General features: G+C 43.4%; 1 protein-coding gene across 1 annotated transcript in view; it reads right to left on the minus strand.

Annotated features, from left to right (window-relative positions):
* Nucleotides 1-10748: 10748 nt before the first annotated feature.
* The window catches only part of LOC146035527 (tumor necrosis factor ligand superfamily member 10-like), a 53118-nt gene continuing 36141 nt past the window's right edge, over nucleotides 10749-27725 (minus strand). The window contains exons 3-5 of the mRNA XM_083159032.1: nucleotides 19062-19098; nucleotides 17603-17704; nucleotides 10749-13471 (exon numbers count right to left, since the gene is read on the minus strand). Coding sequence (XP_083015158.1) covers nucleotides 13017-13471; nucleotides 17603-17704; nucleotides 19062-19098 — 594 coding nt within the window. The 3' untranslated portion in view covers nucleotides 10749-13016. The remainder of the gene's footprint in view (nucleotides 13472-17602; nucleotides 17705-19061; nucleotides 19099-27725) is intronic.

Below are 27725 nucleotides of genomic sequence, written 5' to 3' on the forward strand. Positions count from 1 at the left end.
TTAAATTAGCAAATGAAAGTAGAACCATCGATCTGAACCCTATACTGTATTTGTGTATTTTTTTCGGTATATACAATATCAGTCCCTGGAGATACACTAAGGGTGGGCTGGAATGATGAGTGCAAAAGAAACCTTGATGACAGGAGAAAATGTATTAATCCAGTAAGTACGGTACGCAGTCCATCCATGATTTAGGATTGAGCACGATTGGTGAACCTATAAAGATAACTTTATGTGTGGGCTCTCATGATTAATCCTGTGAGTTTGGTACGAGTTGATCACATATTTCCCTATAGAGTTATTGGCCTTACCATTTGAAGATATCTTATACACGCTATCTTTTGATTTTTACATATTTAAAAAATCACCCCAATTGATTCAACCACCATCGATTATTTGGAGTCAATATTTGTGGAACAACACCATTCAGTGTTGTTCCACAAGTACAGTATTCTTCGAAGGAGAGATCTTCAGTGACTCTCCATCAACATTGAGGCATCAAGGACTTCCACATTGCGCCTTGGGACTTTCTATTTTTTTGTTGTTTCTAAGACATTTGGTGCAGCCCGCAGTGTCAGATATTTCCATTAAATGTCTACTTATGGGGGATAAATATCCATAGGATTGATATAATCAGCATCAGTGACCATCTTCATACTCATCTCCATCATTGGCCTCAAGCCTCTAGTTGTATGTTGATTGGGTCCTCACTACTTACATTTAAGCTGTAATGTGTATTGAACTGTGGTGCTCTTTATTTGTACTGTATTTTTGTTATTTATTCAATGTTATGCCAAGTTTTGTCTCCCTGTATTGTTCCTTTGTACGGCGCTGCGAAACACTTGTGGCGCCTTATAAATAAAATTATAATAATAATAATAATAATCCTGTAAATTAGGCAATACGGTCTATATATATAATGAACAGCTTGGGCATAAAAAAAACGATGGTTATGGCTAATGTTAAATTTCTCCCTTGCCTCATCAAATGAAAGTGGTGTATTTAAATAATTAAAATGGATACGAATGCCTAAGATACCGTGTGTGCACCAAGCAGTAAAAGGCAGTGTAGCGGTTCCTAGTTGAAACTCTAAATTGCCAACTAGTGGAAGGAAAGGGGAATGTAAAAAGAGTTTAACAGGATATTATCTAAGTGAGGGATTTTTAAGGTGGAAGGAGTGGCATGTAAAAAATAGCTGAGGGAAAGGGGAGCACATAATTGAGATTCTAAATCTGTGAATACATTTGTTTCCCTAATCCAATCCATGGCGAAGCATAGAAGGCAAGCTATGTTATATTGAAACAGAAACTATCAGGCGCGAAGGTATAGACTTTGTTCCCACAGAATAAAAGTAAATTACACTATAAAATAATATAATATAGGGATGCTCCCAAATGCAATCCTGGAAATTGCTTTATAAAGAACTAGTGAATATTTTACGATTACAGAGCAATTTAATGAAATGTACACACATATATATATATATATATATATATATATATAGAGAGAGAGAGAGCTAGCTCTGTAGTTGTAAAAGAGAGCACCAAGCTATGTTATATTGTCTGATGTCTGGTAATCCTGGGTCTTTTGTTATTCCAAATATATTTTGGAATTGTGGAGTTGAGGATGGAGAGGTCTGATTTAGAGACTAAGTGGGGTCATTTGAAGCACATATAACAGTTTAGGGAAGCTATCCATCTTAATTAAATTACATCTACCTAGAAAATTAAGTGGTAGGGTATGTATTCCAGAGACAGAGTTCAGTTTTAATTTTGAGGTTGTAAATTATTGCAATAGTGATGCACAGAGTTAGATGACAATTGAATACCTAAGTATGTAATGTATGAGTTAGTCCATCGTTAGTCCATCGAAATGGAAATGGGGTAGTCCAACCTAATCTCGCTAGACATTGTGTAGCAAGAGCTTTGGATTTTTCAAAATTAACCAAAAAGCCTGCAAAAGATGAAAATTAGTTTATGGCCTCAATGAGTAAGGTAACAGTGTGATGTGGTTCGGAGATAAATCATATTACTGCATTTGCGGATTATCTGTTACGAATTTCTTTATTACCAATCTGTATTCCTTTGAATCCTAACATATTAGGGGCTCCAAGGCTAGATTAAAGAGAAGAGGTGATAGGGGACATCCCTGCCTAGTGCATCTCTCTAATATAAATGGTATGGAGGTGATATTATTAACTGTTACTTGTACCATAGGTGTATTATAAAGGGTGCGTACAAGATCGCAAAAAGATGGGCCAAAATGTTGAAAGTGCAACACCCTATCCAAATGCGACCAGACTATTTTTATCAAATGTTTTCTCTGCATCCAAATTTATAAGAATTCCCTGAAGAAGGCCCAAATAGGGTCGCAACCTACAAAGCGACCTAGTCTCCTCCCGGCCGGGAGTAGAGTGACTGAGACTCCGGTGCTGGGATCTCGTGATATCGACACCCGGAAGTCCCTGTGATTCCACAAGATCCGATTTCCCCTATCCCTGACTGTGCCATTTTCCCCAACTCCCCCTGTGCAGCATCACCGCACCACTATAACTCACGCAGTGAGAATATACAGACAGCTTTGTATGTTTTGCTTGTTTGCAATTTTTTATGCAAGCAAGTGTTTCTTACATTTATTATCATTCATTTACAATGTGTTAGCAAACATTTCCACTGAGATTTGTTATTGTGACATACAACGTAATAAATGTGATTTTCTTTTCTGAACTCACATTCTGGGACATTACTTTCTTCTTACACACATTGAGGGCAGGCCTTGTACATCTCGTTATTACTTACTTAGAGGATGGTCCCCGTCTTTTGAGGACCAGCAGCCTGTGTCACCATCAATCCCATTAGGATTAGCGCCACCTCCCATTCTTTCACAAATGTATAAGAATGTTTTTAAGTATTTTCTGGGTACGTGAATGTGTTATAGCAGCAATGGCGGCTTTAATGCCTTATACCGATTGTCTATTTTTAACAAAACCAAGTTGCACAGGTGAAATTAAATGAGAAAGACATGTCTGGAGTCAGTTGGCTATCAATTTGGTCAGGATTTTAAAGTCATGATTGATAAGTGAAATGGTCCAGTAGGAGCTAACAAGTGAGGGGTCCTTGCCAGGCTTTGCAAGTACTATGATTTTGAAATCATTAAAATGGAGGGGCATTTCCCTGGAGTGAAGAATGTAATTATAAAGATTGGTAAGGGTGGGGGTCAGCTCTTCGCTTAACATTTTATAGTATTCGGCCCCAAAACCGTCATAACCAGGGCTTTTATTGTTAGCTAGGGATTTAATGGTGCCCTTAATCTCCTTTCAGTAAAAGAACTATCCAAAAAAACCTCTCTGCCTGGGAAAGAGCAGGTAATTTGGCTTTTTCTAGAAAGGACAAGCCCACTTGTGCATTATCCAGACCTTTAGTGTAAAGCATTTTATAAAATGTCATAAATTCCTAACAGATAAGTGAGGGGTCTGTTACCATAGCAGTAGCAGTATTTATTGTGTTGACCCATATTCGAGGCCTTTGTCTCTTAACCAGATTGGCCAACAGTTTTCCCTATTTATTGCCCCATCTGTGAAACTTATTCCGTTGGAAACCATATGATGTATGGTCGTGTTCAGTAAGAAAAAGTGTTGTATATTTGTTTGGCAGAGAGGTATATCTCTTTATGAGAAACAATTAATTAAACTTAATTCCTGTAAGCCGAGGTGAGTGTATTGCTTAGTTCCGGCAATTTAGTTTGAATTTTATTTTTGTATGGAATGAATATAAGTCATAACGTGTCCTCTAAGAACAGCCTTAATGGTCCCCCAGAACAAAGGAGCATTCGACTCCTGGGCTTTATTGTCAGCAGAATATAGCTGCCATGTGTGTCGTTACTTAAAATGTAGTCCACGTCCCCTCGCGGGGCTCTCTGCGCTCCCACACTTCGGGCTCGGTGGCTCACACTATATAAAATCAACTCCATGCCCACTTGAACAAGAAATTATTCCCTAGGGAATATACAGGCGCTTTGACACGAGCTGTTGCCTCAATGTAAGCTGCTGCTCAAAATGTGGGGGTAGTCACTCCCCACCAAAAAGACAAGAAAAGGGACAAGCACAAGGCGAGTTGAGCAGCGCTATGAATAATAACACCAGATGATTGGAAATATATGAAATGTTTTACTCATGTTAAAAAATCACAATAAAATACACAATGGGGGAAATTTACTAAAGGAAATTTGTAAAAAATAGGTGTATTTGTATCCAGAAATACACTTATTTTTGACATTTACTATCCCGAAAATACGGCAATTCATATTCGTATTGATGTGCTATTAATACGAATACGAATTGCCGTATTTTCGGGATAGTAAATGTCAAAAATAAGTGTATTTCTGGATACAAATACACCTATTTTTTACAATTTTCCTTTAGTAAATTTCCCCCAGTATTACAATACAATATAACAATATGGGGGGGGGGGGGGGGGGGGGGAAGTAAATTGGAATGAAGGTAAAATAAGTAGCCAAGCCTCAATGGATTCATGCAATAATCGGTGGAAATAATCACTGGTTGTAGTAACTGGGTGTATATTACCACATGTAGAATCGGGTCCCAGGTGAGTGTAGAATGAGCTGAAGTCCTTACGATGTACGCGGTGTAGCTGTCTTACCGCTGGAGGATGTATCAGTCGCTGGAGCTCACTGGTGTAGTTTTACCCATTTGTAGGGAGACGAAAGAGGTAGTAAGAGTCACCAAAGGGAGTCCTTTTCAACGAACCACCACCTGGGATATCACTGGCTGGAATGGGGAAATCGGCTTCCGTGCACAGTTGATTGTGGGCACATGTGTGCACAGGATGATTTTTGCAGATGTCCTGAGAAAGACTGTGCACGGTGTCTGCCGCTGTATTATACCTTACTTAATGAGGGAGTGAGTAACACCTGTTAGGTCCAATCATCGGTATAAAAGCAGTTTCATTAACTATTTTTAATAATTTTCAATAAATAAATGTGGAGGCAGACATATATCTATAAGAAAAAAATGAATAGTTATCATTTATAATAAAGATTATTACAAAATACAAAAATAGCCATGTATAAGCTCCGATCACATGATCGTGGTCACAAGTTCATAATATGCATATGCCACAAATGATCGGCATTATTATGCCACTATGGTAATATATTTGCTGTATGTACCAGCGTCTATCTGTAACCAAGTGGGAAAAGGCAATTTTATTTCACTTAATAGTAATACACTATGTGCTGCGTTAAGTGGAACGCATTTGCGTTTCATTTGAGTGATTGGAAGTACTTCCGGTATCGCCCCGGATACGGCGATGTAGTGGGCTGAATGATAGAAAGAAGGAGGAAGGACGGTGCATATAAACACCGTGTTGGTGTGACGTGGGCGGTCACATAACAATAATATGCCCGCATGTATGTAGGCATCATTGCGGACCACGTGTACATCACGTGACCTCAGTTCAAGTCTCCTAGAACTAGATGTTATATCAAAAGGTCACACGTGTATCACGTGATCAGGATGGATTTCTACTGGAACGCATATGCGCTCCAGGGAGCATCATGAATGCCATGTGACCACAATTTTGATAGGTCATAAACAGCATGAAAGTAACGTAGTTTCATGTAAAGTGTTACTATTGGTTTAGGATGTCTAAAGCTATACCATGGAACATTTTACATTTATTTCCGTTTTTGTTTTAGTTTAAACTCATATACTGAGATCTTATATCTGTTCCATGGTATAGCTTTAGACATCCTAAACCAATAGTAACACTTTACATGAAACTACGTTACTTTCATGCTGTTTCTGACCTATCAAAATTGTGGTCACATGACATTCATGACGCTCCCTGGAGCGCATATGCGTTCCAGTAGAAATCCATCCTGATCACGAGATACACGCGTGACCTTTTGATATAACATCTAGTTCTAGGAGACTTGAACTGAGGTCACGTGATGTACACGTGGTCCGCAATGACGCCTACATACATCGAGCGTGCGGGCATATTATTGTTATGTGACCGCCCACGTCACACCAACACAGTGTTTATATGCACCGTCCTTCCTCCTTCTTTCTATCATTCAGCCCACTACATCGCCGTATCCGGGGCGATACCGGAAGTACTTCCAATCACTCAAATGAAACGCAAATGCGTTCCACTTAACGCAGCACATAGTGTATTACTATTAAGTGAAATAAAATTGCCTTTTCCCACTTGGTTACAGATAGACGCTGGTACATACAGCAAATATATTACCATAGTGGCATAATAATGCCGATCATTTGTGGCATATGCATATTATGAACTTGTGACCACGATCATGTGATCGGAGCTTATACATGGCTATTTTTGTATTTTGTAATAATCTTTATTATAAATGATAACTATTAATTTTTTCTTATAGATATATGTCTGCCTCCACATTTATTTATTGAAAATTATTAAAAATAGTTAATGAAACTGCTTTTATACCGATGATTGGACCTAACAGGTGTTACTCACTCCCTCATTAAGTAAGGTATAAATACCTGAGCCAGGTACACAGCCAAAACACCTTTGATAAAGCTGCAGGACGCAGTGAAATGCGTAAGGTGCTTCATCCCAGCCTCTGGATCTTACAAATTATTGCCTCCAAATCGTGGACTTTCCATCTTTCCACTTGAATACACGTGTACATTCCATACAGCGGCGGACACCATGCACAGTCTTTCTCAGGACATCTGCAAAAATCATCCTGTGCACACATGTGCCCACAATCAACTGTGCACGGAAGCCGATTTCCCCATTCCAACCAGTGATATCCCAGGTGGTGGTTCGTTGAAAAGGACTCCCTTTGGTGACTCTTTCCACCGATTATTGCATGAATCCATTGAGGCTTGGCTACTTATTTTACCTTCATTCCAATTTAATTTTATCTCCCCCCCCCCCCATATTGTTATATTGTATTGCCCGTCCTCCATCGTAGCCGCTGATTTTGCTACCTACTTTTCAACCAAAATCTCCTCTCTCAGGACTGCCATCACCGCTGCCATGACCTCACCCTCTCCCTCCTCCCCTCCTACATCTCCACTCCCCTCCTTCCAACCCCTGTCCTCATTTTACCCCACCACTGCTGCTGAAGTCCACTCTATCCTCCAATCCGCTTCTCCCTCCACCTGCCCGCTCGATCCTATCCCCTCCAATATTATCCGTCGTCTCAGTCCATCAGTCTGCTCTCACCTGGCTCACCTCTTTAATCTTTCCCTATCCTCTGGGATCTTCCCTTCCTCCTTCAAACACGCTCTTGTCTCCCCAATTCTCAAAAAAACAAATCTGGACCCCAACTCTCCATCCAACTACAGGCCCATCTCCCTCCTCCCTTTTGCCTCCAAACTCCTAGAACGTCTGACCTATAATCGTCTCCTAAGCCACCTTACTGCTAACTCCATTCTAGACCCCCTCCAATCCGGGTTCCGCCCTTTACATTCCACTGAAACTGCCCTGACCAAAGTCACTAACGATCTACTATCGGCTAAATCCAAAGGCCTCTTCTCTATCCTCATCCAGCTTGATCTGTCGGCTGCCTTTGACACTGTTGACCACCCTCTCCTGCTCAACACCCTCTGCTCCTTTGGCATCACTGGCACGGTCTTCTCCTGGTTCACCTCATACCTCTCCGATCGCTCCTTCTCCGTCTCCACTCCGAGCTCCTCCTCTCCTACTACCCCCCAGCCAGTCGGTGTTCCCCAAGGGTCAGTCCTTGGCCCTCTCCTCTTCTCCCTCTACACCACCTCTCTGGGCACCCTCATCAGCTCCTATGGTTTTCATTACCACCTTTATGCTGATGATACCCTAATCTATCTCTCCTCCCCCGACCTATCCCCATCACTCCTGTCCAAGGTCTCCGAATGCCTCACGGCCATCTCAGCCTGGATGACCCAACGCTTCCTGAAACTAAACATGGCTAAAACTGAACTTCTAATCTTCCATCCCCCGAACATCCCCTCTTCTCCCACTATCTCCATCAGCATTGGTGAAACCGAGATCACGTCCACCGACCAAACGCGCTGCCTCGGTGTCATCATTGACTCCTCCCTCTCTTTCACCCCCCACATTCGTGCTCTCTCACAGTCTTGTCGCTTTCACCTACGCAACATCTCACGCATCAGACCATTCCTCTCCACTGACGCGACCAAAATTCTCATTCACTCTCTTGTCATCTCCCGCCTTGACTACTGCAACATCCTTCTCTTTGGGCTACCTCTCACCCGCCTCGCACCTCTCCAATCCATTCTTAACGCTGCTGCTAGGCTCATCTTCCTCTCCCGCCGCTCTACCTCCGCTTCCCCCCTCTGTCTATCTCTTCACTGGCTCCCCATTCCTTTCCGAGTTCTCTTTAAACTCCTCACCACCACCTACAAGGCTCTCTCCTCCTCCACAGCTCCCTACCTCTCTTCACTGATCTCTATCCACACACCCTCCCGTCCTCTTCGCTCCATCGCTGACCGCCGACTGACCTCTCACCTAATCACCTCCTCCCACTCCTGTGTCCAAGATTTCTCTCGCGCTGCCCCGCTGCACTGGAACAACCTCCCGCCACCCATCAGGCTATCTGATTCCCTTACCTCCTTCAAGCGCTCCCTCAAAACCCACTTTTTTTCGACTAGCCTATCCCTCCTCCTAACCTCTTTTGATCCTCCTATCCTGCCTCCGTTCCCCTCCGTTCCTACTTATCCTATTGTATTTCGTTCGTCCACCCACCTATTTTTAGTATGTTAACTCTTATGAGCAGGGCCCTCCTTCCTCACGTACTCACCCTACCTCATTACCTCACCTGTGCTCCTGTCCTGTTCTTCCCTTCCTCTACTTCATCTTCAGTCTCCTTGACAATTTTGACACCTACTTCTGAACTGATGCTGATTTTAGTTCTACCAGCTATACCCCTATTTATACTGTATCTTTCAACACACCCTGTACGTTACCTTGTAATTTGTTTTTTTTGTTTGCTATGTACGGCGCTGCGGACACTTTGCGGCGCCTTATAAATAAACGTACTACTACTACTATTGTAATACTGTGTATTTTATTGTGATTTTTAACATGAGTAAAACATTTCATATATTTCCAATCATCTGGTGTTATTATTCATAGCACTGCTCGACTCGCCTTGTGCTTGTCCCTTTTCCATGCCCACTTGGATAGTGGGGGTATGAACAGGGTGGGTATACAATAAAAATGGGGTCTGGGGGGCATTTAACATTGGACCCAATGTAAAATCGGATCTCAGGGACCATTTAACATTGGATCCAATGTAAAAATCGGGTCGATAGTTTAATCTGCCCATAGGGTAACAGAAAGTCCATGCACCCCGGAGGGCTCATAAATCTGGTATATGAATTGTTATGATAATGATTATTAATTGGGTGCATCGTTGTCCGCTAAACATGTCCGCTAAACATCTATTAGTGTGAGATTTGGTAATGTCTTATTGTTTTTTGTTGTTTCTATTATTTTTGTATGTTGTTTGATGAAGATTTGTATGTAGGGATATGTCGTGGGCAGCAGTCCACTGAGTAATATGTATTATGTAACGATGTCAGTGGCATAGTGGGGCTAAGCTTGTAGTCCCGCGTAAAACAGAATATCCACTAGAGATGTTTCTTGAAATAATGTATTGTAATTGGATTTGTAATGGATATTATGCAACGTGCTGCAAATGTCATGTCCCTTTTTAAAAAACAATAAAAAGTATTAAAACAAAACAAAAAAAAAATCGGGTCGATCGCATCGCATCGCATGCGATTGGTTGCATGCGATGCGATCGACCCGATTTTTCCGAAAAAAATCGGGTCCATCGCATCTGCCTTAAGTCAAGGCATACAATCAAAAAATCGGGCGCCCATATATTACACAAGTACCAGATAGTGAATTACCATCCACAGAAGCTGAAGACCAAGGTGTCTGATTCCTCCCAAAAGTTTGAAGCCGGGACATATAAAGCTGAATCGCTGTCCGAATATGTTTAGTTCTATTCACCATATTGCTGGTTGGTCTGGGTGGCAGATAGCCTTTTTCCGAAATAGGTTGTAGGTTCATGAATAGGTGTCCTGAGGCTGGTCCAGTTCAGTGCAAAGTACAAGGTGCAGGTGTGGGCAAGGGACTGATGTGTTTCGCCGTCTCAGCGGCTTTATAAAGCTTTTTTCTGTTATCCATTCTGTTTCATAGGTACTTGATCGTCAGGTCAACATTTATTAGGTTGACCACTATTGGTCAACAGGCAGGTCAACACATGAAAAAGGCCAACATGCATTAGATAGACATGGTCAAAAGGTTGGCACAAGCCAAAGGTTGACATGAAAAGGTACTACTACATACTTTACCATTCCAGTGAATGTGGAGGAGGAATATAATAGTGTCCTTGCCTGAAGCAATGCAAGCGCAGTGAGCAATGCGAGACGATGAGGAACACTTATTACAGTGCCCATGGTGACCTATGTCAACATACACACCAAAAAAAGCAAACAACTCATGTCATCCTTTTTCATCTCAACCTTTTGCACGTCGATCTATTGCTTGTGTCGACCATTTCACCATGTTGACCTAATGTATGTCGACCTTTTTCATGTGTTGACCAATAGTGGTTGACCTAATGACTATCGACCTAAATATTGTGGACCTAATGATCTATACTGTTTCATCAATGTTATTGTAACAAACAAAAACCTAAAGTCACAAAAATACAGAAAAAATTAATCACACTATATATAAGTTTAATTCAAAAAATACAAAATCCTTCATATATGAGAGCAGAAAATTTGCAAGAAATGTATTTCATGTATTGTTTTGAAATAGACTTTGCTGATGACAACACCATTTTTGAAATTGCACTATTGTATAAATCAAAGCAATAATAGAGAATTAAAAATTCACACACTGTATGAAGGCATAATGGATTCATGTACAACAAATGACTGCTTCAAAAGTAATGTCAATGATGTGCATCTGCATGCAGGAGAAATGATGGTGCCTTTGAGGGAAATAAATCACTGTCAATCACTGTAAAAACATAACTGCAGGATTGCCCATTCAACATGTTTGCCAAATTGGCAATAATTATCAGACCTTAATCTACAGTATATTGAATAAACACCTGGCAAATGGATCCACTGAGCGATGTAACTAGGAAGGTACATGCACAAACAATCTTGTGTAAACAGACTTATCAATCTGCAGCCCGATATGCCAAAACAAGCCAAATTGTGATTATTCAATGGCTGCAATGAATACACACAGCCAGATGTATTAATATATCTGCATTGTTCACAGACATACTGTATCAGGTGTAAATATCTGCTAATAATATATTGTTCATAGTTCAACCAGATGCAGGGACTGTGTCTGCTTGCACCCACATACCGAATTCGCAGCCTTGCAAGTCCATTCACAGCATGTGTTCGCAAGCACTGGCTGCGAATGGATGTTTGACACAAACATCCATTAGCAGCACATCATTCGATGGTCGCCATTTTCATGGGAATGCCTATGAATTGCTGGGCGTTCCCATGAGTGAGTCACCTGGCCCACCACCCCACAACCCCTCCCACCCACCGGACAAAATGTTGGGTGCTTGCACCTAGCAAACAATCTGTTCGCCATTGGTGCACGCACCCGGTGCATGCACATGCACAGAAATGCGCATTTCATAAACATTGCGATCGCATGCAAATTTGCATGCTAACATACGAATCTGAATAAGAACCTTTGTGTCTCTGGGACTTTAATCAATTTGGTGGCCCCTCTCTAAACCTTTTCTACTTCGATTAGGTCCCATTTACGGTGTGTTGCCCATAACTGCACGCTGAACTCCAGGTGAGGCCTAACTAGTGCTTTATATTGTGGTACTATAACTGTGTCATCCCTTGCCTCTATACCCCTTTTTATGCAGGCCAATATCTTGTATGTCATGGTTGCTGCTCCTTGGCACTGTGCCAAGGTCCTATTCTATTTGTGATACACCTAGGTCAATTCCATTGTGGGTATGCCCTTAAAATTTTCAACGCTGAACTTAATTTTCCTTTATCGGCCCAATCCTCAAGTTTATTTAAATAACTCTGTTAAACAGTGACATCCTGATCGGATTCAGATCTTATTATCATTTGCAAAAATAGACACTGCTTATTAGATCCATTTTTTTTAATCTCCTATGAGACACTGTAGCAAAGGCCGTGGCAAAGTCAAGGTAAACCACTGCTTCGCCTTTGCTAAATTCTCACTATGTCATAGAAACTAATTAAGTTGGTTTGACATGTTCTATCCTTTACTAATTCATGGTGGTTCCCACCTATTATCTTATTATGTATTACAGATTCATGTATTCCCTTATTATGTGTTAAATATACCATACCTCTGAACTTTTATCACCTGCCAAGTGGGTCCTCATCTAAAGGAGCGTGGCCTGAGGCAGAGGGGGAATGGCCTCAGGTAGAGGGAACTACAGTAGCTGAGCAGCATGCCCTTGTTTTTTTTTTTTTTTTTTTTTAAGGCATGCCTGTGCTTCCTGAGCAGCTGCCTGCTATGCCTCCAACCCACAGGACATTGTGAGCCAAGAGTAGAAAGAAGGGACAGTGACCAATTAGTGACAGTTGGGAGGTAACGTCTGTGCTGCATATATTTGCTTCAGCAGTAATTGTAGAAGTTCTGATTGTGTTCATCCAAATCTCATGTTTCCAGCATAGGCACAATGAAGTCCTGAAAAATATAACGGTAGCTTGTCCATGTACACTTTTTGTTTTACTGACAGCCAGTAATGTAAACAGTAGTACTGGTTATTTATTTCCTTTTGGTGACTAAAGCATTGGCTGCATTCTTTTATATACTTAATATGATGTCATCAGTTTAAAGCTTTGCAGTATTCAGTAATGCAGGAAGATTCTTCATGATTCAACAATATACATTTATCAACAATAATAGTAATTTCCTTCCTGTAGACTTGCACTTTGTATTTTGTTTTCTGAGTGAGTTTCATGCATCCAGTTTGAAAGCCCCAAAGAAGTTGGACGTTGCATCAGCATATAGCATATCAAGAGAGGACACTGTCACAAACAGCTCATCCCCATATCTCAATTCAAAAATGCCTGCCTGGTGCACTGAGTGAAGTCCATATTGAGCATTAGGTGCCCAGCATTTTGTTCCAACTCCTTTTAGAAGCAAAAGTGGTGAGTCATATGCTGTTTTCTTATTTACACATTGTACCAGCTGTTGCCCCAGTTTAGAACTAACTGTTTGGTTTTGTGGGTATTGGAAATAAATTTGAGAATATATATAGTATTTGCCATCTTGGAGTATTTTGAGGCGTCCATCTTGATAACTCATATTTTGCATATGGACCAAGGGGCTATTGGTTTGTTTAAATTCCCACTGACGGATGGGGTTTCGGCAGGATTGGGAAGTGGCTTCATCATTTCTATAATTTTGTGCTGATGAGAAAAAGGAAAAAACAATCATGTATTTTATAAGCAATGCTTTGAAACTGTAGAAAAAAATGTCACCCCATATTATTTTATTATTTATTTTAATTGCGACTTTCAATTAAAATTATAACTAACAAGACTAGAAACACAAGATAAACAGTTGTATGATAAAAATTTGATATTTAAAAATACTTGACCAATTTCACCATAACCAGATTAATGGAGGGCACAGGGCATAATGCTCCCTGGGCTCCCTTTGTAAGGGGCCCCCTTGACCCTAGCAAATTGACATAATTAGCTCTCACTCTTGTGCGGCAGCAGAATCAGGCAGCCAGAATTTTAGGAGACACAGGACCATATGTTTCACAAGTTACCAAAGGAGCTGTCAAACCTGAGGAGAGATAGTGGGGTGGTGAGAGATGTAAGCGACACAGGGATTCCCGCTTTTCCTTCTCCCTTTCTGGATGTCTGGGTTCTGTGTAACCTATTATCTTATGAGGGCCTAGAGAAATACACTAAGGGAGGTATTCAATCCTGGGTCACGACTGTAAGTACATCCCTGCTGATCAGCGATAAGGGTGCGTGTCTGTATAAAAGGCCACGGATTGTAGAGATCTGGCGGTGATGGCGACAATTCATGGCCGTTCTTGGCAAAATGGCCAAGACAGCACTAAATAGGCCCTCTCCCCTATTTACCCCATCGGAAATTGCAGCGAGGATTGAATACCCTCCACAGAGTCATCCTGAGTCCTGTCTCAGTGTGTAAGTAGTACAGGGCCTGATGCTTTTCTTGATTGTGAGATAAATTATGGATTTTAAGATTGCTTAAGTTGTCTTAGTTTCACTACAATGTTATTATATAGTTGTCTTTCAATTACGTGTAGCTATGAACAGTACCCAGGCAATACTTACCTACTTTCTTTTGCTCCTCACAAGATGCCACTGAGAAGACACTGGTATGCACGTCAGGAGGCGTGGACAAAACACCGCCCCCATTACAGCCAAATGGCAGTCCAGGGGCAGGCGGGAGACTTGTCTACCTTTCAATGGTTCAAGGAGGGTTTTTCCGTAGCCTCATGTCTGTCACGAAAGTATGATCCTGGCATATTTACACTATTAATCTAATATACACCATTGCTTTCCATTTAACATATGCAATCCCATACCTCCCAACATGACCCACTCCAGGAGGGACACAATGCTCTGTTAACAGACTTCCCTCTTATTTTAGGATTGCCATCATCTGTTTTGAACAGGTTAATTGATACGAAAGGTGATAGTGGCACAATACAAGTGATAGCAATAATAAATAAAGAAGGAAGTCCAGCAATAGAGTGTCTGTCCCTCCTGGAAGTGGCCATGTTGAGAGGCATGCAATATATACATCCAAATATGATCCCTTCTAGGAGGGAAATGTTCTCTAACTATACAGTACTTGCTTAAGTTATGACTGCAATCACCTGTGTTGAAACACCATTTAGTTTATCAATGAAATAGTTCAACATCAATCATATATATCAAGTAAATACATGAAATGGACTATGTTTGGAGGTATACACATTATAATATAAACATTCCACCTTCCACCAGCACCTCCATTCCTTAAGTGTCCTGGGCACCCCCAAGGCTTGATTTGGCCAAAATGGCCTGGCACCACTGTCAAATGCAGCTGCTATTGTGCAAAAATCACAATAGCAAGTCTCTGTGCACCAACGTTTCGAGGCTACACTTGCCCTTTGGTTTACTCACCCTGACAAACGGGCAAGTGTGGCCCCGAAACGTTGGTCCACAGAGACTTTTCTTGGATACATAATAAATAAATATATATATATATATATATATATATATATATATATATATATATATATATATAACTTGATAAAAGTTGTGAAAATACAACTGAAACTTTGTCGAAGCAAAGCCATCTGCTTTGTTTGGATATATATATAAACAGTGCTATTTTTCAGCAGGCTCCAGCAGGAACTGAGGCCCTTATTCTAGTTCACTCTTTCTGACAAAATCCTTCTTAGATGGACAAAACCATGTGCACTGCAGGTGGGGCAGGTGTTACTTGTGCAGAGATAATTAGATTTGGGTGGGGTTTTACTTCAAAGTGAGATCTATATTGCAGTGTAAAAATAAAGCAGCCAGTATTTACCCTGCACAGAAACAAAATGACTCACCTAAATCTAATTCTCTCTGAACATTTTAAATCTGCCCCCTGCAGTGCACATTTATTACTGTGCAGCCATGCAAACATATATATATATATATATATATATATATATATATATATATATATATATATATATATATATATACACAGGTCGAGTATCCCGTATCCGAATATCCGTTATCCGAATTATTCCGAAATACGGACATTCCAGAAAGTGAAAAAAAAAAATTTTTTTTGCTATAAACTCACTGGGGACATTTGTAACAGCACTACTGGGGACATGATATGTAACTGGCACTATGGCCCTTATTCTAATCGGCACGGTACGGCCCGCGTGCGGCCGTACCGCCGATGTTTTTGGTCTGCACATGCGCAGAGGTCATTCTGCGCATGTGCAGCCCCCTTCGCCGCAGACGTCTTTCGTCCGCCGCAAAGGGGGCGTATAGGGGCGTGAGAGGCATCATGCCCTCATTTCCCTATGTGTACGCCCCGCGTTTCATGGGCGTTCCCATGCAAACGCGGGGCGTATGCATGGTAATGAGGGCATGACGCCCTCATTACCATGACATGGGGGCGGAAAGCTGACGTCGCCGGATGTCAGCTTTCAGCCCCCATACAAGCTACCACACGGACGATTGTCCGTGTGGTCTCAGCTTGCGGGAGCTGCCGCGGCGTGCGGCCCTGCCTTCGATGGTCGACGACCATCGAATGCAGGGGGCAGCTCCCACCATGGTGGAGGCGTAGCCTCCACCATTTTAATGCGGATCGCCAGCCGTCCGTATACGGACGGCCGTGGCGATCCGTCTGGTGGGCGGCCCTTGGTTTGTGCGGTCGGAGCCCCGTGTGCGGCTCTGACCGCACCAACCAGAATAAGGGCCAATATATGTGCAAGACAATGATTGCTTGGCATTCAAATTCAGTGCTGAGATAGTACACACATTTTGTTTCACGTTTTGAAACCTTGTTTTTTGAACAATTAAAATATATTTGTGTGTATTTTATGTGGTAATAAAATATATTTGTGTGTATATTATGTGTTTATACAGCATAAATGCAAGATACTTCAAAATACATAATTGAAATATTAAAATATTCCGAAATACGGAATAATCCGTTATCCAAAATTCTCCTGGTCCCGAGCATTTTGGATAAGGGATACTCAACCTGTATATATATATATATATATATATATATATATATATATATATATATATATATATATATATATATATATATATATATATATATATATAATAGAAGAATTCGCGACACTCCAAGGGACTTTTCAAATAAGTATAATTGAAGAAAAAATGCAATAAATTTACATCACACAGGTCAGCGCATATGCGCTGACCTGTGTGATGTAAATTTATTGCATTTCTTCTTCAATTATACTTATTTGAAAAGTCCCTTGGAGTGTCGCGAATTCTTCTATTCTATCTGCACTTACATCGAAGGCACCCAGGGCAGCTGTACCTAAGAGGAGAGTGACGGCTCTTACCCCACGACTTTATATATATATATATATATATATATATATATATATATATGTGTCCATTAGGTAGTGCACGCTGCACCATCGTGTGTAGTTGTATGCATGTGTACTCCTCCTTTGTGCAAGCCATTTTTTTGTCAGCGGCATTGCGATGTGGGCGATGTGGGTGCGAGCAAATAGCACATATTCCAACAGGTGCGAGTGAATGTTCGTGAATGCGATCAGGTTTGAATTACACCTACCTGTGTGGAAATGGGAAGAAAAGGAGCAGAACAGCATATTGGAAAACAAAGGAAAACAAGAGAAACAGGGAAACACTATAGAGTAGTTTAATTATGTTCCTCCAGTTTTCAATCTCAGAGGAGAGAGAGAGAGTAGGAGTAGAGAAATGACAATTCTGTACAAAAGCTACAGTAGCAGTCACACTGGTCAAAAATACTAGTGTAGATATAATTTTACAACTTACCCGGAACAGAAATGTCTTGAAGTATGAGATGAGCTGATGTCTTTGTAAAAAGTCCTCTTGGTATCACTATGCCTGAGTTATTTAAGAAACTTTTTGCAGCTTCTAAAATAATTGAAAAGAAAAGCATGATATTTTTCTACTTTTCTTCACATGCAAAATGCTGAAAGCCATAATGCTTTATTTAAACATAACAAAGCAACTCAGACAGTGGAAGAACTATAAACTTTGCTCTTCCTGCTTAAAAAAGTTCCTGGCATCCCCCCCCCCTCCCTTAATTTTCCTTACACATTACACCACACACCATAATGCCACTTACACATTACGCCACACACCGTCATTCACCTTATACTATACGCCACACACAGTAATGCCAATTACACTTTTCACCAAACTATAATGCCCCTTAAACTATATGCCACACACCATAATAGTAATAATAATAATAGTAATAATGATATTTATATAGCGCTTTTCTCCCAATAGGACTCAAAATGGATATCCGTAAAATGCTTGAGTAAATAAGTACGTCTTTAGTCTATTGTGAAGGATTCTACAGTTGGGGCTTCTTGCACTGTGCGAGGAAGAGAGTTCCATAGAGTTGGAGCAACAAAGTTGAAAGCTCGACCCCCAGATGAATTCAGGGACATTCTGGGTACTTTTAGTAGTCCTTCTTCAACGGATAGTAGTAATCGAGTAGGACAGTAAGGAATCAGAAGCTGCTGCAGGTACCTTGGGCCCTGGTCATGTAGGGCCTTAAAAGTGAGTAAGCCAATCTTGAAAATGATTCGCCATTGTACAGGTAGCCAGTGAAGGGTGTAGAGAATGGGAGTTATGTGGCTGGAGTGGGGTTGGTTATTTAATAGTCTGGCGGCTGCATTTTGTACCAGCTGCAATTGGTGCAATTCTTTTGCTGGAAGACTTACACTGTAATCCACACACTGTAATGCCACTTACACTATACTGTACACACTATAATGCCCCTTATAATATTCATTACACCGTAATTCCCCTTAAACTATATGCCACACTCCGTAATGCCCCTTAGAGAATACAGAACACATATAAAAATGGGGGATAGGGGATTCAGTGGAGATTCAACTGTATTAAATTGGAAAACAAAGTATTATTTAACAATATAAAAGTATTAAAAAGAGTAAAATATTGAGTCTAAAATGGGGCAGAAAGCAGGGAATTTAACTGTAGACCCAGCCATATTCAATTCAAGTTATTTAAACTACTAGCAATCCAATAGACTTTAGAAGGGGAATGCTGTATTTTTCAATTATTTAGTAGGTCCTAGTTCTGGCTACTGTATTTTTCACTATTAAAGTATGAAACCAGTATCCTATACTTCGGTAGATTTATAGCCATTGTGGTCATTTTTATAGAAACACTTATGATAATAAGAATTTAATCAATTATTTACATCTAAAAAAATATGTATCACCTCTGTACTCACCTCTCCTTGCTGTTTTTTGTATTGCATTTTCTGTTACCTACAGAGGAAAAACAGTCATGAACACTCATAAATCAAAGATGAGCGTCTAAACAAAACTATAGATTTGATTTATCGAGCAGTGTTAACAGTGGAAAAAGCGTAGCAGGGAGAAGTTGCTTACACCCATCATTTTATAGAATGTACTTGGTAAATAGTACCTCACCAATAGAGGCATTTTGAACACAGAGCTGCCCATCCTGCTCTATACGTGAAATGTTGCCATGCTGTCTCTACCTAGCTGCCATCCGGTACTCCAGCTGGTGGTACTGATCTACACCACTGCCACCTGGGCCCTTCTCTCTTTTGGGCCCCTCAGCACCTGCCTGATGGCAGGCCTGCACAGCAGTATAGGATGATGCATAAGAAACATCTTATTTGCTTTATACATTTTAAGAGAGGTGAAAATACACAAAATACTAAGTGCCAGATATATCAAGCTTCTAAAAGTGATAAAGTGGAGAGTGATAAACAACCACCTCCTACCTTTAATTTTACAAACCCAGCCTGTACCATGGGAGTTAGGGCTGGCTCACTCTCCATTTTATCATTTTTTAAAGCTTGATACATCTGTCCCTAAATCTTTTCAGACTTGTTTTGTACATTAAGTTCTTCATATCTAAACTAATGATTGAGGAAGAAATTTGGGGATTACCTGGGCACCGAGTGTGTTATTATTATTTCTATATATGCTTTGGGTAGTGCTGCTGGTTTCTCAGGGCTGTTCTCCCTGATTTGTTAAATAGAAAGGGTTTGTTGTGGGAAACAGCGCTCAATACCCTATAGCTAATGTGCTGTAGTTGTGAGGAGTGATAGTAATCAGGCAGCGTATTATTAATACAAAATACATACAATAGAAATACAATCTGTCACTTGTTTTTATAACTTTCAGAATGAAACATTCTGTGAATGTTGCCCTTATGTGAAATGTCCTGATTGTTGAGATTAGGAGGAGATGGTCACTGTTTAGCACTATAGATTGATTGCTGGTCGAAAGAATATTTACTTGTTTTAAAAAAAATGGTCTGTATCTGAAAACAGTACACATACACATATACAATACAATGCAATTAAACATATATTAAAAACAGTATTGAGGCAAGATTAGAGCTCAAAATTCCTAAAGTAAAAAAATGAGTATTTGTGAAAAAGGCTAATGTGCAAACATGCAGGTAGCAGCGTGTTAATATTGATAACAAGCAGTTATCCATCTTAAGGTCCCCATACACGCTCCGTTGTTGGCGGACGTTTTGTACTTAAATAGTACACATCGCATCGCATGCCTTGTGCATGCATTGTGCAGGCAATGCGATGCGATGAAAAGCTAGTACAAAAAGTATGTGCAGCACATACTTTTTGTACTGTACGATGAGATGCGCGGGAGCGCGCATCTCAAAGTACAAAATGGACCGCCGGCGAACGGAGCGTGTATGGGGACCTTAACTCTTCAAAAAAGTATAACATTTTAAAAGTTTGAAAGTATATGTGTCCATCAAAGTACTTAAATAAGTTAATGGTTGATGTTGGTTTCTGATGCATACTGTGGTGTCCTGTCAGTTGCATCCAGATATTTATCATAAGTTGATTGCATCCAGATGATGTTAATCAGGGTTGCCTACTTGACTCTCTCCTTCACAGAGAAAATGTTCTGTTCTTGGACATCCCTGGTAATGTATGATTAGCATCACCTGTGGCGAACTAGGTAATTGATAAGAAAGGGGTTTCACCACAGGTGATGGCAATCATACATTATCAGGGAAGTCCAGGAGCAGAGCATATTCTCCCTGAAGGAGAGTGTCAGGTAGGCTACCCTGATGTTAATTGGTCAGTCAGATATGACCTGGGATGTTGTATCCTAGCTGTCTGGGTAGGACTGCGTTGGAGGGGAAGGTAATGTGAAGCTGTGTCGGTCGGGACCTAGCAGTTGCCCGATCAGCACAGCCGCTGCTCTCTCCGGATGTGATTACAGAGTTCTGCTGCCGCTGCACCACATCCGCTGCTTGCAGTCTTATTGTTTGACGTTTGTGGCCCCAGCTGGACCGCTGATCGCTTCCAGGGCCACCCAGGGGGGGGGGAGCAGGAGCAGGTACAGTTTACCTGGGCCTGTCAGGGGGCATGGGTCTGAGCACACACAAATTTTTTTTCCATTTATTTGGTACGCGAGCAAGCTGTGTAGTGGCTGGCTGCATGCCTGACAGTGTACAGTGCACAGTGCACTCACTTCTCATGGACACAATAGTCAGTCCATCGCTGCGGGTCTGTGTCTGCAGCTGCAATGAGACAAATGTAGGGAGGGAGGGGGAGGAGTGGCAAGGCTGATGCTGGCTGTGCGTTCCTCAGGCTTGTGGTGCAGCTAGATTCTGAACTTCATTTCTGTACTTCTACACTGCTACTCTCTCAAGTACCTTCCTTTCCCAGTCACCTTCAGTGACTCCATACCATTGGTATCCAGCATTGTTATCCAACATCATCAGGTGTACTCCACCATGCAGTATCAGTACTCCAAGGGGTGAATTTATGAAGCTTGGAGAAGTGTTATCTATCCCCATAAAGAACGTTATGAGCAAGGTGATAATGGTTCAGCCAATCAGCTACAATATGTAAATTGACAGGTAAGAGCTGATTGGCTGAACCATTATCACCTTGCTCATAACGTTCTTTATGGGGATAGATAACACTTCTCCAAGCTTCATAAATTCACCCCCAAGTCTCCTGTAGATCTCAGCATATTACCTGCCAGTGTCCTCCAAGATACTCACCTCTACTTCATCCATCAATGGTCATCATCGGACATCAGTGATTCCATTCCTCACTAGTTCCATTCTGGCCATAGACTCTACTCGGATAATATCCAAGCCACTCCCTCCCACTCCTGGGGGGTCTGTGCATATGCGTATTTGGGTATGTGCAGACTGTGTAAACGCCTTTGGTGATTATCACACTCACCGAGGCATTCAAATGGGTAGGGGAGGGAGTGGGATTGGCAGGGGTGGCTGCAGGGGAACCTCCAGTGTTTTATAGGCATCCCCTGGGATTGGAGGCAGGGTATTCCCTGCTCTGGGCGGGTGGCTGATGTCACATGACATCAGCGACCGCCCCATCTTCGGCGATTAGCGGCAGAAATAAAAGTCAGTTTAGACCGATCATCAAATGATTTCTATCCGCGTTGGCCGCACGCGAGGCAATTTGTTCTTGTACATATCCCCTTGCATGCTAGCATCAGGGCAACAATTACACGATCGCTAAATAGCGAGTGCATGCTGCCTAGCAAGCGGGTCTGAATCAGGCCCTAAGTGTGCCCAACACAAGGTTAGTCATCTCGCTTGGGCAGGACAACTTATTCCACTTCCCATGCCTCATTGTCCATCAACACATCTTTCCATGAATGTTGTTACTAATCTTCCAAGAATATTACCATCTGGGTGTTAGTAGACCAGTTCACCAAGATGACACACTCTGTTCCCCTCATCGGTTTTCCATCTGCATCTATATTGGGCTATCCTTTGTTCGTGAGATCTTTAAACTCCATGGTTTACCACAATAAACCATTTTGGACAGGGGACTGCAATTCGTTACTAAATTCTGGGGTAACTACTGTGCCATTCTCCAAGTCAAGCTCAAGTTCCGAATGGCCTACCACCCACAAATGAAGTGCCAAACCAAAAGAGTAAATCAAGACTTAGGGCAACATGTAGTAAGATGCAATTTCTGGTAAGGTTCCAAAATCTCAATAAATCACGTTTAAAAATTGCAAATTTCTGTCCAAAATCGCAAATGTAATTAAAAACAGTATCAGGGATAGAAACGGAATTTGTAATGAAAGAATTATATACACTTTGTAGTTATAGAATAGATTTGTATTGTATATGTATATATATATATATATATCTATATCTATATATATATATATATAGATATATATATATATATGGACAATGTGCTCTGCACTCCGTGCCTATAAGCAGCAGCTTGTCTGGTGCTAGTGTAATGGTATGCCCCGGTGCTGGGACAGCTCCCCTGCTCCCAGCACCGGAGCAGCAGCAGGGACGAGGAGAGGGAGGGCTGGGTCCCCCACGGGACGCCACCTCCCCCGGCGCAGGGATCAGCTGTCTGATCCCTGTGCCAATAGGGCAGGCAGCGGCGGAGAGGACCAGCGCTGGGATCAATGCACCGATCCCAGCGCTGACAGTGCGGGCGGCGAAGCGCCGCTCGCGTCAGTTTAAATCTCCCGCCGTTCGGGAGCCAATCATGGCTCCCGAATCGGCGGCCAATGACAGACGGCCGCGGCGAGCCAATCAGCGCTCGCCGCGCCGTCCTAAAGCCCGCCCCCGGCGTCTGACGTCAGACGCCGCCGGGAGGCGAAGGAGGAGGAAGGTCCCACGCCGGCGGAGCGCAGGAGCGCCCCGGCTGAAGATAGAAGACGCCGCAGAGAGCAGCAGACAGCGGCGGCGGAGACCAGAGTTCCGGCGGCCGCTGAAGAGGCCAGAAGACGCCGGGATCAAGAAGGGAGATCTCCGGCGACTCCTGGAAGAGCAGAAGAAGCAGCGCCGCCGCTGGCCAGGACAGGCCAGTGGCAGAAGAAGGAAGATGGCTGCCGCGCACGGAGAGGCCAGCGGGGGTGGAAAGCATCAGAGCTGAGGAAGCTCCCCCCCGTGGCCTCTCCCAACCCCAGGTAGGCGGCCCCAGGCCACCTACCCCCTACCCTTGACCACCGGGAGTCGGGCACTAGGCCCGTGGGTATTTTCAGGCCCCTCCGGCCTGTGGGATTTGTAGTCGGGCCCTCTTGGCCCGTGGCCACTTGATTGTTGGGCCCTCCTGGCCCTTTGGTATTGTGCTGGGCCTCCTCCCCGTGGCCCCTGTCCCGATAGGCCGGGCATCAGGCCCGTGACCCAGATAGCCGGGCACTAGGCCCGTTGCACAGTAGCCGGGCGTAAGGCCCGAGGCCCCCATAGTTCGGGGGGCTAATTGAATCAGGCCCCTAGGCCTGTGCACCAGTCAGGCACTAGGCCTGTGGACCCAGACAGGCACTAGGCCTGAGCCGTCAGTTAGGAGCGATTGTGGTAGCGAACTGGTACTGATTTAGAGTGAGCATACGCTGGCCAGCTCTAGCCAGGGAGGGAGTACATCTGAATACAGGCAGAGGTTAAAGGAGCAGTTGGTTGGTAAGGTCTTGTACTGTATTGTATGTTGTCCGTGCAGAGCAAAGTTGTTTAGGTTTCCGTAGTTGTGTTGCACCACACACACTTAGTCAGTTCTAGGGCTTTGTGTTGTAGTTATGTAGTCGTGCCACGTTTAGGTTTGTTAGGCTCTGCACGGGTCTGGTGTTTGTCTCCTTACAGGGACCTGTGAGGAGAACCGTGGGTTAGAGTACAAGAGTGTGGACGCAGTACAAGAGTAAGGACGGTGAGTGTCGTCTTGTTTGTTTGTGTGTTCCTGCCTATCTCCCTTCCTTCCTCCATCCAGGGCGTACGCGGACCTTGTACCCCGTGCAAGGTCAAGGCCTCACCTAGGTGCGCAAGTGCCAATAGGTGACACTCCGGGCTCTGAGGCAGTGCGCCGATGATGATGTTTCCCGGAGCCCGGAGGGTGCCTCTGTAGAGACGTCGCGGGACGGAGGGCGCATCGGTCTTCATCAAGGAGGAACCGCTCTCACCTACTCTCCTTCCTCCTAGGTGTTCGTGTCCGGGTGCCGGAGAATTCCAGGACCGTGATTTGGCACGGCCTGAAGGTGAGAGGGTGCGGCGCCAGGTAAGTGGTCCGACGACACCTGCACGGCAGCAGGCACCACACCGCACCGCCCCTACACCCATCTCACACTAGCAATCCAAAATGTAGGAGAAATATACGGCAGTGTGAGCCAGCACTCAGACGAATATCAGCAAGTCAATTTCAAAGAAAGACAAAACCCACGGGTAATGCTGTCAACGTTTCGGATAGTGAAATCCTTTATCAAGACATAGATGTCTTCTATGTCTTGATAAAGGATTTCACTATCCGAAACGTTGACAGCATTACCCGTGGGTTTTGTCTTTCTTTGAAATTGACTTGCTGATATTCGTCTGAGTGCTGGCTCACACTGCCGTAGATATATATATATATAATTAATTTGATGGTACTTGTGTATTTTGGCGGCGCCCCCGATGTCCGTCAAACGATGAACGTATCGCATCGCATGCCATGTACCCGATGGCATGCGATGCGACGCGATTTTGACCCCCTATACGATCAAAAATCGTATAAGCACCCTAAAGGGTGCTTTTGAGCACCCTAATGGGTGCTTACAATGTTAAATGCACCCCCACGCCACCCCCCCACTATAAACGTGAACCCGAAGCGTGGCGAGCGCAGCGCGCCCGCCAGGGGCGGCGGTACGCGTCCTACGACCTATTCATACCCCCACTATCCACGTCGGCGTGGAGTTGAGAATAGAATAGTGTGGCGAGCGCAGCGAGCCACCGTGCCCGAAGCGTGGCGAGAGCAGCGAGCCCCGCGAGGGGACGCGGATACCCTCACAGGTAAACGCGTCCCTTCGCGGGCTTCACAGGTATCCGGGGACGCTGCTTCACAGGTATCCGGGGACGCTGCGCTCGCCACACTTCGGACTCGGTGGCTCGCTGCGCTAGCCACACTATTCTATTCTCAACTCCACGCCGACGTGGATAGTGGGGGTATGAAAAGGTCGTAGGACGCGTACCGCCGCCATTAGGGTGCTTAACATTGTATAAGCACCCATTAGGGTGCTTATACAATGTTTAATCGCATCGCATCGTATGGCATTGTATGCCATGTACAATGGCATACAATTTCAAAATTGTATGCCATCGTGCACTGTCGTACGATATCGCGTCGCATCGCATACCATCGTATGCGTTATGGTATGCGATGCGATGGGCGCCGCCAAAATACACAAGTACCAATTTGATTATTTTAACCATTTACTGTGTGAGCAGAAATACAGGGCATTATTTTAGTTCACTCTTTCTGACAAAATCCTTCTATGCTGTGTACACACGGGGGCGATAGGGGCTGAAATTGCTGGAAATATGGTCGCCTCGTTCTAATCGCTGGTCGCAGCGGTGGCGGTGGCGCTGCTTGTCACTCGGTGGGAGTGTGCTGCGGTGGCGCTGCTTGTCATTCACCACTGCCAGCCTGGAGCCCACGTGCTGTGACTGCACATATGTGATTGCTGTGCTGTCTCGCAGCGGTGACGTCTCCGTCCGCTCCGGTAGTTGAGGTTCAGCTCAACGTGCCCCCTACCGCTATTGGCTGCTCTGTCAATGGGCGTGCAGGGTGGGCGTCACAGTGTGTCTGTGTGCCTCAGCTCTAGGCTCCCGCCCTCCCTCTCTCCCTCCCGAGTCCACTGCACTACAGAATAAAATAAAAAAAAGATACGTACTACTGTGGCTGAAGTTTGAGATATATATATATATCCTTCAAGAAAAGAAGCGGCACTCCAGGACTTGTATAAGATGTCACTCTTTATTCATGTTAGCTGTTTTGATAAAAGCCGCAAGGCTGAAACGTCAACTTCAATAAGTTTGGTTTATTTCTATACTGCCCTGAGTGCCGCTATTCCAACATCAGCCTGAACGATGAATATGTTACAGTGGGGGATGGCAAAAGTGTTGTGCCTAGGGGCGGCCTCACCCCTAAATTCGCCCCTGCCGCATGGGGGGCATTAATGTGCCCACTGGGCCTCATAGTTTACCTCTAAATAATGTGTAAATAAGAAGACACACACACAGAAATGTATAACTTTAACAAACACCCTTTTTACACTATAATTTCATTCACATATACTCACCTGCTCTAATGTTGTCCTCTCTCTGACACTGCTCACTCGCCACTGACAGCTGCTGCATGAGCAGCCTGTATTATAGCGCAGATAGAGACCCCGCGATATCACAGGGGAGGTTATTCTGGTTGGTGCGTACATTTCCGAAGAAACGCCCACCGGACCTCCGCATACGGACGGACTCACAGTAGAAGAACAGGGCGTGTTTACGGACGACATCCAAACCTTGCGTGTGCGGTGGACACACATATATTCTGCAAGGTCTTACAGCGTCCGCACGGTCTTACCACGTCAGAACGGACGGGAACCTGCCCGTACACACCGATATTTATTTTAATATTTATATTAGTGATAGGAAGTTCTGTCCATTGCTTGCAGTATAAATGTGTGTCAAAAATGCAGCATATATTTGTGTGTTTAGTAATGGTCCATTTAAGCTGCAATGGTTCCAATTGAAGCAATGACAAGAGTGTAATTAATGAGTAATGAGTAAAGGAGTGGATTGCATTGTGTTCAGCTGACATTGGTTCAGGTGCGCCCGTACTGATTGGGCGTTCCGAATGCCTAGCGCATGACCGAGTGGTGTCCGCAAAGCAATACTTGCTTATAAAGACCGCATATTTCCTGCATTTTTGTTCGTGTGCATTCGGTGTGCTGTCCGAATGTACGCGTACCAGAATTAGTGCACTCCCTCGTGTACGCCCATGTTTACGCCCAGTTTAGCCCACTTTGAAACTACGCCCCTGTGTACTTCCGAATGACGCCCATAATACGCCCATATCTCCAGAGTGAATGCGGTGCACATTTCTGTACGGTATTGGTGAGAATGAGTA

The sequence above is a fragment of the Crinia signifera genome, chromosome 9 (assembly GCF_055691185.1).
Source record: "Crinia signifera chromosome 9, ASM5569118v1, whole genome shotgun sequence".
NCBI lineage: Eukaryota > Metazoa > Chordata > Amphibia > Anura > Myobatrachidae > Crinia > Crinia signifera.